This window comes from Mus caroli, unplaced genomic scaffold, assembly GCF_978045245.1.
Source record: "Mus caroli unplaced genomic scaffold, Mus_caroli_1 scaffold_6, whole genome shotgun sequence".
NCBI classification, from domain to species: Eukaryota; Metazoa; Chordata; class Mammalia; order Rodentia; family Muridae; genus Mus; species Mus caroli.
The window spans coordinates 12023926-12037980 of NW_028227261.1; the positions used below are offsets into that span (position 1 = coordinate 12023926).

A 14055-nucleotide genomic window follows, 5' to 3' on the forward strand; every position below is an offset into this window, starting at 1 on the left:
GGCATTATAGGCAAGTATAGCCATTCATGTCTGACTTTCTGTGTGGGTGCTGTAGAATTGAACTCAGATCCTCATGCTTGCAAATCAAGCATTCTTTTTTTTTTAAATTAGGTATTTTCCTCATTTCCAGTGCTATCCCAAAAGTCCCCCATACCCTCCCCCCACCCACTCCCTTACCCACCCACTCCCACTTTTTGGCCCTGGCGTTCCCCTGTACTGGGGCATATAAAGTTTGCGTGTCCAATGGGCCTCTCTTTCCAGTGATGGCCGACTAGGCCATCTTTTGATACATATGCAGCTAGAGTCAAGAGCTCCGGGGTACTGGTTAGTTCATCATGTTGTTCCACCTATAGGGTTGCAGATCCCTTTAGCACCTTGGGTATTTTCTCTAGCTCCTCCATTTCTCTAGCTCCCTGTGATCCATTCACTAGCTGACTGTGAGCATCCACTTCTGTGTTTGCTAGGCCCCGGCGTAGTCTCACTAGAGACAGCTCTATCAGGGTCCTATCAGCAAAATCTTGCTAGTGTATGCAATGGTGCAAATCAAGCATTCTTACCCACCGAATCATCTCCGTGGCCTAGTTTGTGTTTTTATAATGGCTAATGATGCTAAACGCACACTTTTCTTGGCCACATATGTTTATATGTTTATCTTTTTTCTCTGTTTTGTAATGCTGCTGACTGAATCCAGGCCCTTGCATATGATAAACACCTGCATATGATGCCCCCCCCTTTTTTTAAAGATTTATTTATTTATTTCATATATAGGAGTACACTGTCTTCAGACACACCAGAACAGGTCATTAGACTCCATTACAGATGATTGTGAGCCACCATGTGGTTGCTGGGAATTGAACTTGGGACCTTTGGAAGAGCAGTTGGTGCTCTTAACTGCTGAGCCATCTCTCCAACCCCACACACTCTACTTTTGAGCTACTTACAGGTCCCATTGTTATTTTGTAATTCACTGAAGCAGAGTATCGTCTCTCACTCACAGGAGCAAGAAGAATGACACACACAGAGTCACACAGACCTTATGTGTCTTGCAGGTCTTCCTGGGCTTGTAGACAAGACAAGCAAGAGCAGTTACGTTGAGTCAGTGATGTTACTTGTTTCGTCTCTCTTTTTAAAAAATTAATTTATTATTATTTTTATTATTATTTATTGTTATTGTTGTTGTTATATGTGCAAGGGTGGGGTGTGTGTAGAGGTCAGAGGACACTTTTTGGTGTCTGTCCTTTCCTTATGAGGGTTCTGGGCATTGAACTAATGTCACTAGGCTTGTATAGCTGCTGAACCATCTCTCTGGCAATACCTCTGGTATTGTTGTGGTTAAAATGTTTACATTGTCTTCTGGAAGGACTTGATTGCAGCCTTCCTGAGATAACATTCATCACAATGAACTGCTATTCTTGAGTGGTTTGTGATCATGTCCCCTTGGAATTTTCAGCACCCTGATATCTATCTGTGTGTATATGGCCCCCACTTAGAGGATTTTACCCACAACAATTATCTAAATGTATTTCCCCTTTCTTTCCCCTTTGCAGTTAAAAATTCAAGATGTCCATCTGCGTTTTGAAGATGGTGTTACCAATCCCTCCTGCCCTTTTGCATTTGGCATCTGCATTAAGAATGTTTCTATGCAGAATGCTGCAAATGAGCCTGTAAGTATGAGATCTGACCACAGACAAAGAATAAAACTCCATGCTAGGAGGCCTGGGGCTCTGCCCTCTGTCCTGGAGTGCTGTGTAGAGCACGAGTGCTGCTGCTCTGCCTTGCTATGTCTGTGTCTTAGATGTAGGTAAGTAAAGTTAATTTGCTGGGAAGAGGAAACAGTTGCTTTGGCTTTGTACATAAAGAAGCTGAGGTGGGAAGGAAACTCCTTCTGCTTATAGTTTCACTCTCTGCCTGGAATGTCTGTCACAGTCTCTTTTCAGGAAGCTATTATGTGACATGTTTATGATGTGATACAATGTTGATTCTCAGTATACCCTTAGGTTTTTGTTTTTACAACAAGGCTTCATTATCTTCCACCAGGATGGCAAGACTATATCACATGGCAACCGACACCCCACTCCATAGAACAGATTAAATGTTTGTCGTTGTTGTTGTTTAAGACAGTGTTTCTCTAGGTAGCCCTGGTTGTTCTAGAACTAGCTCCATAGACTAGGCTGGCCTTGAATTCACAGAGATACTTATCTCTGTCTCTGGAGCCTGGGATTAAAGGTGTATGCCACCACAGCTCTGCTAGAGTAAATGTTCTGTTGTACAGGGCCAAGGAAGTTGATACTGTCAGCAAATACAATAAACGTTGACAGCTCTTTTCAAAGTTTGAGATGGCCAACCTTGAATTAGATTATAGATTTCTAGTCCTCTTGTCTTACTTACATCACAAGTGCTGGGAATTACATATGTGCACCACATGCCTGGCTCATAATCCTATAATTTTTATTTACTAGGACAGTCGCTTAAAGGCTTTTGAGCCTTTGTGTACTCGTGGATTCAGGACCCTCTTCTGGCCTCTGGAGACACTGAATACATAACAATGTACAGACATTCTTTCAAGCAAAAATCTCCATACACATAAAATAAAAAACAACAGGGCATGGTGGTACACCTTTAATCCCAGCACCCAGGTGGCAGAGGCAGTCAAATGTCTAGTATGGTCTATATAGTGAGTTCTAGGCCAGCCAAAGGCTGCATAGTGATACCCGGCCTCAGAACAAAACAAAACAAAACAAAAGTTAAGGCAAAACCAAAAAACCTACAGCAATTTACTTTCTACTTCTGGAGACGAGAAATGTGAAACTAATGAGTCAGAAGGCTTCTGCAACCCTGAGGGTCAGCGTGTCCATACCTCCCTCCATCTAATGGGTACTAGAAGCTCTGGTTCCTTGTCGTGTAGATGCAGCATGCTGGTCTCTGTGTCTAAGCTCACAAGGCCTTCTCTCCTGTGTCTTTTTCTTCTTAAAGGACTCACTCATTTACTTTGCTTACACTTATCCAGCATGGCCTCACATTAACCTGATTCTGTCTGCACAGATGGTGTTTACAAATCATGACATACTCATCTTCCTCGTGGTCACTGGTGACTTCTTGAAAGAGGACACTGTCCAAACTGATAACCCTCATAATGTTCCAAGATAGGATTTCTTTCTTTTTTTTTTTTTAATATTTTTTTTTAATTACGTATTTTCCTCAATTACATTTCCAATGCTATCCCAAAAGTCCCCCATACCCTCCCCCCCAACTTCCCTACCCACCCATTCCCATTTTTTGGCCCTGTCGTTCCCCTGTACTGGGGCATATAAAGTTTGCATGTCCAATGAAGATAGGATTTCTATACTTAACTGACTTCCCACTTCAAATATGTGTTCATGCACATGTACCCATACTGTTTCTCTGCCATTCAGAGTTCTAGTTAAGAAATACAATCACTGTCCCCAGAAGACATTGGGCCTTTTGTGCTGATTTACAGATATTTTGACACACATCTGCGGAGTGATATTTTTTGTTTGTTTGCTCATAACATCTTATATATCCATTGCTGTATAATTAAAAATATTTGTTCACATTAGTATTGCCAATTGATTGGATTTTGTTTGTTTGTTTGTTATTTATTTATTATATACCTGCTTCAGGCAGGGCCTATGTACCTCTGGGTTTCTTGGAACTCACTACATAGACCAGGCTGGCCTTGAACAGAAATCAACCTGCCTTTGCCTCTTGAGTGCTGAGATCAAAGGTCCAGATCTTGCAGGGATGGAGTTTAAGCTGTATAAGAGCCGACTGTCTTCTATCTCTTGTCCCTTGTAGAGTGCCTGATGAGTGAACAACAGTTATATCTGAGATTAATGGTGATCGATCATCCTTTTCTTCCTCATTCTTCCCTCAGGTACAGAAACTAATGCGAAAGAAACGATTAGACGTGGCTGAGTTTAGTATTTATTGGGATGTCAACTGCACTTTACTGGGGGACTTGCCCCAAGCGGAGTTACAGGTACGTTCTGCTTTGGGGCTTCTGAGGCACACGGTTCAGGAACCCTGATTTGCAGGCTGTTGTCCTCTGTGCTCCTTTTCTACAAGCATCTTCTCTCGAGAGTCTGCCTGAGGTGCTTCTCGTGTCTAAAGGTTTCAACTTCAGAAGCACAGGAGCTTGTGCGTTTTAACTCGGATCAGGCTACTTCGGTGGATTTTGTGCTTGTGTGTCTTTTTCATGTAAAGTTCTTTTTTTCAATTTAATTAATTAAATGTATTAATATTTAGTCATACTAATTTAACACATTCAGTTAATATTAATAAAATCACAAATACCAAATGGGCCTAATTATTAATAGAAAGTTTAATTATTAAATATCAATTAATATGTTTAAATAATAAATATATTAATTAAGTTAATTTGGAGGCAGGGTCTCTACATATCCCTGGCTGTCCTAGAACTCACTATGTAGAATAGGCTGTCCTAGAACTCACAGAGATCTGCCTATCTCTATCTTTAGCTTCTACTAATGGCATGCACAGCCATGCCTAGCTAAGGTTCTGTTTTTAAGATGTGTCGGTGTCTCTAATTCCTTGCTTCTTACTGCTGTGTGCCTATGACACACAGTGGTCAACATTTTGTTGGTCAGTAGGAACTGAACATGAAGGTTTCAAGTGAACAGAGTAGCAGGTCAGTTTTTTATCAAGGGACTAAACTTCTTGGGTTTCTCCTTAAACGTTACAATGGTGGTGTTCCTTTAAGACAATGTCACTGTTTGGGAAGGACTAAGAAAAAGCCTAGCTTAGTCTCTTTGTAAGCCCATGTTCTTGTGACCCAGGAGGCCATGGCCAGAAGCATGGAGAGTCGCAGTCATCACTACATCTTGGAGCCTGTGTGCGCTTCTGCCCTCTTGAAAAGGAACTGCTCCAAGGAGCCTCTGAGGTCGAGGCACAGTCCAAGGATTGAATGTGATATTCAGCTGGAGACCATTCCCTTGAAGCTGTCTCAGGTACCGTGTTCTCCCTAGAGGCTCGGTCCCCCTGTGGGGAGCTGGAGTAAAGGAAAACCAGCCCCAGCGCAGTGTCCTCGCATTGTTTGACCCCAAGCCAGAGTCTGTTAGGTGTGAACCCATGTGACATCAGACCGACTTGGTGTAGATTTTGATTTGGTGTTTTTTGAGTCCTGAGCAAAGAACATGGGAGAACTAAGAGGCCATCAGAGGGCCTCCTGTTGATGCTTTGGTCCTGGAGTTCTTCTCAGCAGATTGATGACTTGTTCTTGCTAGTCAGGTCTTGCCTGACCCAAAGAACCAATTCTATCCTAACCTAGTATCTCTTACTCTATCTAACAAAGCTGCAGTACCGGCAGATCATGGCATTCCTCAAGGAGCTGGAACGAAAGGAGAGGCAGCTGAAATTCCGGAAGTGGAAACCAAAAGTGGCCGTGTCCAAGAAGTAAGGGCACCTCTCTGTGTCACCCATAAAGCATGCATCTTACAGCAGCATGCTCTCCCTGCCCTCTTCACGTGACTGCAGAAGAAAGGGCAGTTGCTTTAACGTTGGTACAGTTAGCTAGGTTTTAACACGTGTGAATGTATTACCCATGAGGAAATAGAAATAAAAATAATACTTGGGACAAAAAGGGCATCAAATGCCTGTTGTCATTATTGCTTTTCCTGTCATGTCTCTGTTGAGGTAAGTCTCACTCTTAGATTGAGAGTAGAGAAACTCAAAAGATCCTTGATTTCACTTAGCAGGCAGATTGCTGTTGCTTGCTGAAGTTTCTTGTCTGGCTGTTCTGTGCAGCACTCTTCAAACCCCCTTTATTCTGCCCTTCAGTCTGCTTGGCCACATTATGTAGGTTGTGTTCTCTGACTTCCAGAGCAAACATCAATTCTCTTTCTTAAAAATATATTTTAGTTTAAATTATATTTAAGTATATGTGTGTGTGCACATGGATGCAGGAGCCCAGGACATCAGGAATGGGGATCAGACTGAAACTGGAATTAAAGGCAGTTGTGAGCCACCTGATGTGGCTGCTGGGAACGCTATAAGAACAGTATGATTTATTTGATTGTGACAGTCTTCTTATGTAATCCTTGATGTCCTGGAACTCCCTATGTAGGACAGGTTGTCTTCAAACTCTTAGATCTGCCTGCCTTTGCTTCTTGAGTGGTGGGATCAAAAGTGTGTGCCACCATGGCCAGCCTCAGCGTGTGCTTTAACTGCTGCCAGCTCTCCTGCGCCAGAAAGCCTCTCTTCACGTACAGTGATAAGTGTGACCAGCCTGACTTGTTAAACCTTTTAAAAGATCTCATGTATTTCCATGTACATCTTTAGAAATTCAGTTGAAAATCTGTAATGGTCAAGTCTGTGGTGATTGTCTCAAGATGGCGTTTGCCTTACTGCCAGCAGCGATTTCCTCCCTGGAGAGGGACTGCTCTAGGTGAGGCCTGTTGGTTACATGCTGTGCTGTTATTGACAGACTGTGTAATTCAATGTTCTTTGGCAGCAGATTCACTCTTCTGCATATTGAGCTTAGCTTAATGTGAAAAAGGACCCAAGACAGAGACAAAGGCTAATATGAGAACTGTCTCAGATAAGGCAAGCAGTGTTCTAGGTTGTCCTGGATGAAGAACATTGTAGTGGTTTTTACTGGGAGGAGTAACACACTGTCATGGATTGTTGCAGCTGTCGGGAATGGTGGTATTTTGCCCTGAACGCTAACTTGTATGAGATCAGAGAGCAGAGGAAGTGTTGGACCTGGGATTTCTTGTTGCATCGTGCCCGAGATGCTGTGTTTTACACTGACAGATATTTCAACAAGTTAAAAGGAGGTGTGCTGTCTGCAGATGACAAGGTGAGTGGACTACTTGTTTAGTATTTTTTTCTCGATGTGTTTGTTCGTTTGGGTTTGATTCAGCACTTCATGTAGCCCAGGCTGTCCTCAAGACTATGTGTAGCTGAGGCTGGTTTTGAATTCCTTATCCTTCTGCTTCTAATTCCACAGTCCTGGCATTACAGGCATGAGCCACCACACTTAGCTAAGAATATTCTCTCACAGGTTGAAGCAATAACTGAGTCTCTAAAGATGCAAAGCACCTTGTTGGAGGCACACTTTCATAGGCTAGTGTCAGGCTCAGTAGAGTGAGGACTTCTTGGAAGGTAGTGAGCCTCATCTTGGCCAGAAGTAGGTTTCATTCCTGCTCCCTGAGGAAGTGCCCATGGCCCTGCCAAGTCCCTCCTGGTACAGTTCTATGCAGTTAAGGGAGAATTTCAGGGACTCATCAGTTGTCTCTTCCAGTCCTGAACCTAGTCTGTTAGTCTGTGACTAATTTCTGTGGATTTTTGGTCTACATTTTCTGTAATCCTAGTTGACTTGATTGACCTTGGACTTCTTGGTGATAGAGGTGAAGCCAGAGCAGGTACCACAAATGAGAAGGCAATTCTTATATGAATTACCTGTGGCCTAGAAACCCTAGAACCAGCCTTGCCAGAGGCCTGTCTTGCCCTCATCCCTTCCTGTGACTGTCTTCTTTTCTCTCCCAGTGAAGGGAAGGCAATTGGCTGCTTTGCTCCTTAATTGTTTTGCTTTTGTGACCATTCTCTGTTATGGCTCAGGTCATTTTTAACGGTGGTTCCTCTTGCTGAGTTTTATAAGAAAAAAGGAACAGTTCTGCACTGGATAGTCCTCAGCAGTCATGCTGAACCCCTGAGTTCTCACTCATCCTGCCAACAAGCTGAAGCCATGGTGCTCACTTGCCTCTTGCTGTGTCTGACATGGCTACTGACAGTGGGCACCTTCTAAAAAGGGTGGATTACATCAGACATTTTGGTCTGAAAAGCTTTCTTGAAGGCAGAGGCTGGATACTGTGCAAAAGTATCTGAATCAATGCTGAGGTGGCCGAGTGACAGCAGCTCAGTGTGTTCTTCTACTTCGACATTGTTTAGTATGGGTAACTTTACTTTCTAAAAATGACACAATAGTATTTGCTACTAATTTTTAGTAACTAGTAAGAAACATGTTGAATTGACCACACCTTTGTTCATTGTGAATATGAAAGAGCTGCAGCCAGCATGCATACTGTGTGAGCTTGGACCTCAGCGTCCTTTTGGAAGGTGGGAAGAATAACTCTGCTTCCTTTGATCTCATAAGCTAATAATGTGTTAGGCTGCCTGTGACCCGAGTCAGTGCCGTGCAGAGCAGGATACCTCAGCCACCACCCACCCAAGCAAATTATGTTCTCCTTGCTCTGTCTGCCCGCCCTGGTTTTGGTGGAGTTGTTGAGAACAAGTAACAAATGCTGGACTCTAGCGAACTCCATGGAAACCAGAGGCGGCTCTCATTTCTCAGGGAGGTGTTGTGGATAGCTTATTGATGAGGTGTTTACTTGGTTCTGCGCTGCAGTGTCTGAGTTTCATTTTGTCCCAAACAGGAGGAGATGTGTCGGATTGAGGAGGAACAGAGCTTTGAGGAATTGAAGATTCTGCGTGAACTCGTTCATGATAGATTTTATAAGCAAGAGGAGCTAGCAGAGGTGAGAAATCTGTGTAGGAAAGGTCATTTGGTCCCAGCACACCCTAAGCCCTTCAGTGTCGATATGCTTGTGTTTCTGTCAGAGCACATGGCAACCAGTTACACATAACAGCATCTGTCCCTTGGTCTTCATGTCTGCCTCTTTATGATTGGTTCCACAGAGTCTTCGAGAACCGCAGTTTGATTCTCCGGGAACCTCACCTGGTGATCCAGATGGCAGCGGAGGCAGCGGGATGCTGCAGTACCTGCAGTCCTGGTTTCCAGGGTGGGGCGGCTGGTATGGACAGCAGAGCCCTGAAGGGAAAGTGGTAGAAGGACTGACAGCCGAGTCACATGAGCATTGGACACCTGAAGAGATCTTGGGTATGCTGGGATCCCATCTGTAGACGAGCTCTCAGCCAGAGTGGTAGCTTAGGTCCTAAGCATCATCCTGCTCTTTGTGCAGAAGCTTGACAGGTCATTTCCAGACGTAAAGGTCATATTTGGACAGCGGTTTGTTTCATAGAGATAGAGGAAAGACACATCTGGAAGAGACTCCATGGCCATCATCATTCTTTGTACATTACTGGACAAGTCTGAGTGGCAGCTATTGTTAGAGAACTAAATCTGAGCCTGTTCACAAATAAGCTCTGAGGTTTGATAGCAGTGCAGAGGCCCTCTGTAATCCCACACTGCCAGTGTGAGCCTATAGAACAAGGCACTAGTTCAGTTAAATTGCATTAGCCACATCAGCCACGTGTGTCAACTGCCTGGTAGCCATATGTAGGTAGTGGCCATGGTCATTTAGTCATCTCTGTCTTCAGGTTTTTGTCTAAAGAAGGGGCATCTGGTTCAACAGAATCATCCCAGTCTGGGGATCTGGTCTTGCTCTCTGTGTTCTCTTAAGCCCATTTTCCCATACCATGTAGGTACCGAGGAGTTCTTTGACCCCACTGCAGATGCTTCATGTATGAATACCTATACAAAGCGAGATCACGTCTTTGCCAAGCTGAATGTGCAGCTACAGCGGGGTACCGTGACTCTCCTGCACAAGGAACAGGGCACTGCTCATGCCAACGAGAGTGCATTCATGCAGCTCGAGTTCTCAGGTACTGCTCAGTGCCACCTCTGCCAGTCTCTAGTGCCAAAGCACTGTTCTTGCCATCTGTGGTATTCTGAGTCTATGAGAACATAGGAACTGGAGAGATGCCTAGAGGTTAAGAGTGCAGACTGCTCTTGCAGAGGACCTGAGTTTGGTTCCCAACACCCATACATATCATGAGGTCTCAGCTGCCTGTAATTCCAGCACAAAGAGATTTGTCTTAGTTAAATTTCTATGTGGTGATAAAAACACCATGACCAAAACCAGCTAGAGGAAGAAATGGTTTATTTGGCTTACACATCCCCATCACTGTACATCATCAAAGGAACTCAAGGCAGGAACCCCAGGCAGGAGCTGAAGCAGAGGCTATGGAGGAACGTGGCTTACTAGCTGGTTCTTCCGCTTGCTCACTCCTCTCCTCTCCTCTCCTCTCCTCTCCTCTCCTCTCCTCTCCTCTCCTCTCCTCTCCTCTCCTCTCCTCTCCTCTCCTCTCCTCTCCTTTCCTTTTTTTTTCTGACTTTTTGAGACAGGGTTTTCCTGTGTATCCCTGGCTGTCCTGGAACTCAACTCTGTAGACCAGGCTGACCTTGAAGAGATCTGCCTGCCTCTACCTGCCAAGTGCTGGATTTAAAGGTGTATAACACCCCCCCCCCACCCCACTTCAGTTTTCTTCTTATATATCCCAGGGCCACCTGCCTAGGGGTAGCACCATTCGCAGTGTATAGGGGGACCTCCCATATCAATCACTGATAAGAAAATGCCTGACAAGCTTGCGTACAGGCCAGTTTTAGGGAAGCATTTTCTCCATTGTGGCCCCCTCTTTTCAGGTACCTCTAGCTTGTGTCAAATTGAAAATAAAATAAAACAACTAGGACAGGACCCAGCACCTCTGATTTCCAAGGGCACTGATGTATAACACACACACACACACACAACACACACACACACACACACACACACACACATACATTAAAATCTCAAAAGCCAAGTGTGGTACCATACTCCTTTAATCCCAGCCACTCAGGAGGCAGAGGCAGAAGCAGAGGGAAGCCAGTCTCTGCAAGTTTGAGGCCTGCTGGGTCTACAAAGTAAATTTTAGGACAGCCAGGGTTACACAGAGAAACCCTTTGTTTTCTTTTTCTTTTTTTGTTTTTGTTTTTTTGACACCTCCCTCAAACACACACACACACACACACACACTGCCCAATCCCAAAAGAGTCTCAGAATGCTTCAAACTATAGGGGAAGTGCAGGGCTAGGTGTCTGTGAGGCTATAATCATCACACTCACCAGCTGATCATTATATAAACCTGCCTTCCTCAGTGTGAGTGTGTCTGCACATCTTGTTTAATGTCTATCTGCACTGGTTTGTCGACACTGAGCTCAGGGTCTGTAGTACTGTAGCCGAGCTAAGACATTTCTTATGTAAAGCATGTATCGGCCTTTTCCAGTATAGACACTGGACTCCACTGGAGTGTTGAATTAACTCATTCACTATTAGTTAACGTATTAATTCATTTTATGGTGCTAGGGATAAAACTCAGGGACTTGTTCATACCAGGTAAACATTGCCATTGAGCTTAACCCTGCCCCTCCTGGGTTATTTTACACAGAAAAATCATAAGCATATCACATAAAAATGAGAAAAGAAGGTCCTAAATAAGCAAGCGGTGGGACACGTTTTACAGAATGAGAACTCACATTAGGAGGCAGTCTGGTTGAAGTCCCCGGGGCATGCACATTGGGTGACTCAGTCCTTCAGCTACTCAGTGTCTGAATGACTACAGAGGCACTATGAGTACCGTTTGGGTTTGTGAGTATATTTCAGAGAGCAGGGAACATGAACATCCAGAATATTGATCCATTGTGTTTTGTTTTCTGTGACTGAATTAGAGATATGTAAGTAAATACTCAGATGTTGGCTTGGACATCTCATGTTTTATGGCAGCTTATCTAAGAGGCTTTGGCAGTTTAAAAGTGTTTTAGCCAGACTGACTGATAGACAGACAGAGGCTTAATTCTCTGACTTTATAATCCTGAGAGCTGAGCTGTCAGACTTAAGTGAAATAACAGATTGCTTAAACATACTTGTGAAGGCGCTACTTAAAATTCATTGTGAGGTTAGGCATGGTGGTGTGCACCTTTAATCCCAGCACCCAAGAGGCAGAGACAGGTGGATGGATCTCTCTGAGTTTTAGGTTCTGCATAGGTTCTTCCAGTCAGGACTACATAGTGAGAGCCTGTCTCAAAACAGAAAACAAAATAGTTTACTCTATTGAGAAAGCTCCAACAGTCTTTGCATGCTTATGTAGGCAGACAGATTGTGTGTGTGTGTGCATATGTATATTTAAATTGTCACATAGTTCGTTGTAAAGTAAATGCATTATTTCTAGGTATAAAGCACACTAGGCCTTAGAACATAGTACCATCTCTTATATTTATCTCTTATAGATGTAAAACTTCTAGCAGAGTCTCTTCCCCGAAGAAACTCCTCCTTGCTTTTAGTCCGGTTGGGTGGACTGTTCCTCCGAGACCTGGCTACAGAAGGAACCATGTTTCCTCTCCTGGTCTTCCCTAATCCGGTATGTACTTCAGTGGCGTGACTAGCACACATGTGTGTCAGTGTGTACTGCAGAGGCATGGCTAGCACATGTATGTGTCAATGAATTATGTCTGATTTTGGAAGTCAGAAGTCCTTTGACATGTGATGATTGGAGTCAGGCTGGGACTAGGTCCTTTGTTAAAGAGGAAATAGGAGTGAGCTGTGGCGCTCTGCCTCTTCCCTCCCCATGCCGTGGCCGCCGTGGATGTGTCTGTCCACCTGGGAGTAATGCCAGGAGCACCGTTCACTGCTTTCTGCATTTCAAGGCTAACACTTGAATCTGCTCATGACTTGCTGTTGTTAATGTGAAAACTCATCTTTCTAGGAGTCCAAAAGAGAGCTACCTTCACTCTTTTATGTATGTTCAATTTTATAGTAATATCCTTTACCAACTGCGGGATCTTAGGTCTTATTGACAAAGACATAGTCTAAATGAGTACCTGTTCACTCTGTCTGTACTTCTTTTTGAATGTTCTTAGAAAGTATGGGAGAGTGGAATTAAAATTTGAAAAGTTATAGATATTCAATATCTATTTGGCAATTATTATTGTCTGCTCTGGGAAATGACACAGTAGTGCATGGATGTGGTAACCCAGTGATAAAGGGGTTGAGTCATGTGTGCAAAGAAGGATCAGAGTGTGCAAAGTAAAGGGGGTAGGGCACTGTGCCACTTACCTGCTGAAGTACGTTTGTATATGTGTTTAATAGCAGAAAGAAGTAGGCAGAGTCTCACAGTCTTTTGGTCTTCAAACTGCATCGGAAGACAGAAGTGATCAATACTCTGGTAAGTTTTCATATGTTTGTTAAATTAATCCTTTAAAAGCATATTATTACTGATTGGTAGACTTTGATTTATGCTCTGAGCATAGTGATTTGCCAGGTGGATCTGTGTTGCTCCTGAAGGCAGTGTGAACTCTCTGGGTAGGACTGTTCCCCTGGTGTCACTAGAGTATTTTTGTAAGGCCTCTGGGCCTTGCACTGCGTTATGGGAACAAATACGTAGTCTAGCTGTCAAGATTCCTGTGAAAAATTAGAGCCAGATCTCATTAGGCTTTATTTTAAAAATCTGCATAATTGTGAACAGATTAGAAAAGAATTTAGAAAATGTCTTTTTCCCAGAATGCTACCCAGGCCTCTGTGAGGGTGTGGTGGTTATGTTGTGTTCTACATCGTCTGTTCTTTCCTTTAGCTGCGGACCCAGACAACCCAGTCTTTGAGATGCTCTATGAGAGAAACCCAGCGCACAGCCACTTTGAGAGGCGGTTGCATGTCAGCACGAGGCCGTTGAACATCATCTACAACCCACAGGCTATTAAAAAAGTGGCAGACTTTTTCTACAAGGGAAAGGTTCATACCTCAGGTTAACTTTTTTGTTTGTTTGATCCTATGTTACCTTTGAAAAAAATCTCTTGGGTCATTGCTGGTGCAGTGTATGGTTGTAGTGCATTTGAAAGACCTGGTAGTGTGGTAAGAGCCTGCAGAGTAAGTGGCAGGACTGTGTGAGGACACTTAGTCAGTGCCCTTGGCCAGTTGTCCTTCCCATGTCTCTTCCCATGTGCACTTTTCCTTCATCCTGGGATGGCTGTTTCTTTGGCCAGCTAGGATGTTTTAGCTTGGTGAACTACAGTGGAGTGTTCAACAATTTCCTTCTAGATGGCAGCATCTCTGTTCATTTGTGATGTAGAGTTCTAAGTAGCGTTGTTGGTACACTTATGACTTCCTTTATTCCCTACAGAGACTGAGCCAGTTAGAGAAGCACTTTCACTGACAGCAGGCTTGTGAAGCAGTGAGGCTTACTTTGTGTGCACCCTTCCTTCTTGCTTCTGTAGACAGTTGTGATGCTTTCATATAAACAGTA

At 43.8% G+C, this 14055-nt stretch overlaps 1 protein-coding gene across 5 annotated transcripts in view; it reads left to right on the forward strand.

Moving 5' to 3' along the window:
• Positions 1 to 14055, forward strand: part of Vps13d (vacuolar protein sorting 13 homolog D) — a 223463-nt gene that overhangs the window by 18290 nt on the left and 191118 nt on the right. For all 5 annotated transcript variants that reach the window (XM_085838693.1, XM_029475918.2, XM_029475920.2 and 2 more), the window contains exons 6-16: positions 1548 to 1664; positions 3896 to 4000; positions 4818 to 4988; positions 5333 to 5433; positions 6670 to 6838; positions 8415 to 8516; positions 8677 to 8878; positions 9424 to 9603; positions 12047 to 12177; positions 12906 to 12981; positions 13387 to 13557. In XM_085838693.1, the coding sequence (XP_085694819.1) occupies positions 1548 to 1664; positions 3896 to 4000; positions 4818 to 4988; positions 5333 to 5433; positions 6670 to 6838; positions 8415 to 8516; positions 8677 to 8878; positions 9424 to 9603; positions 12047 to 12177; positions 12906 to 12981; positions 13387 to 13557 (1525 nt within the window). The remainder of the gene's footprint in view (positions 1 to 1547; positions 1665 to 3895; positions 4001 to 4817; positions 4989 to 5332; positions 5434 to 6669; positions 6839 to 8414; positions 8517 to 8676; positions 8879 to 9423; positions 9604 to 12046; positions 12178 to 12905; positions 12982 to 13386; positions 13558 to 14055) is intronic.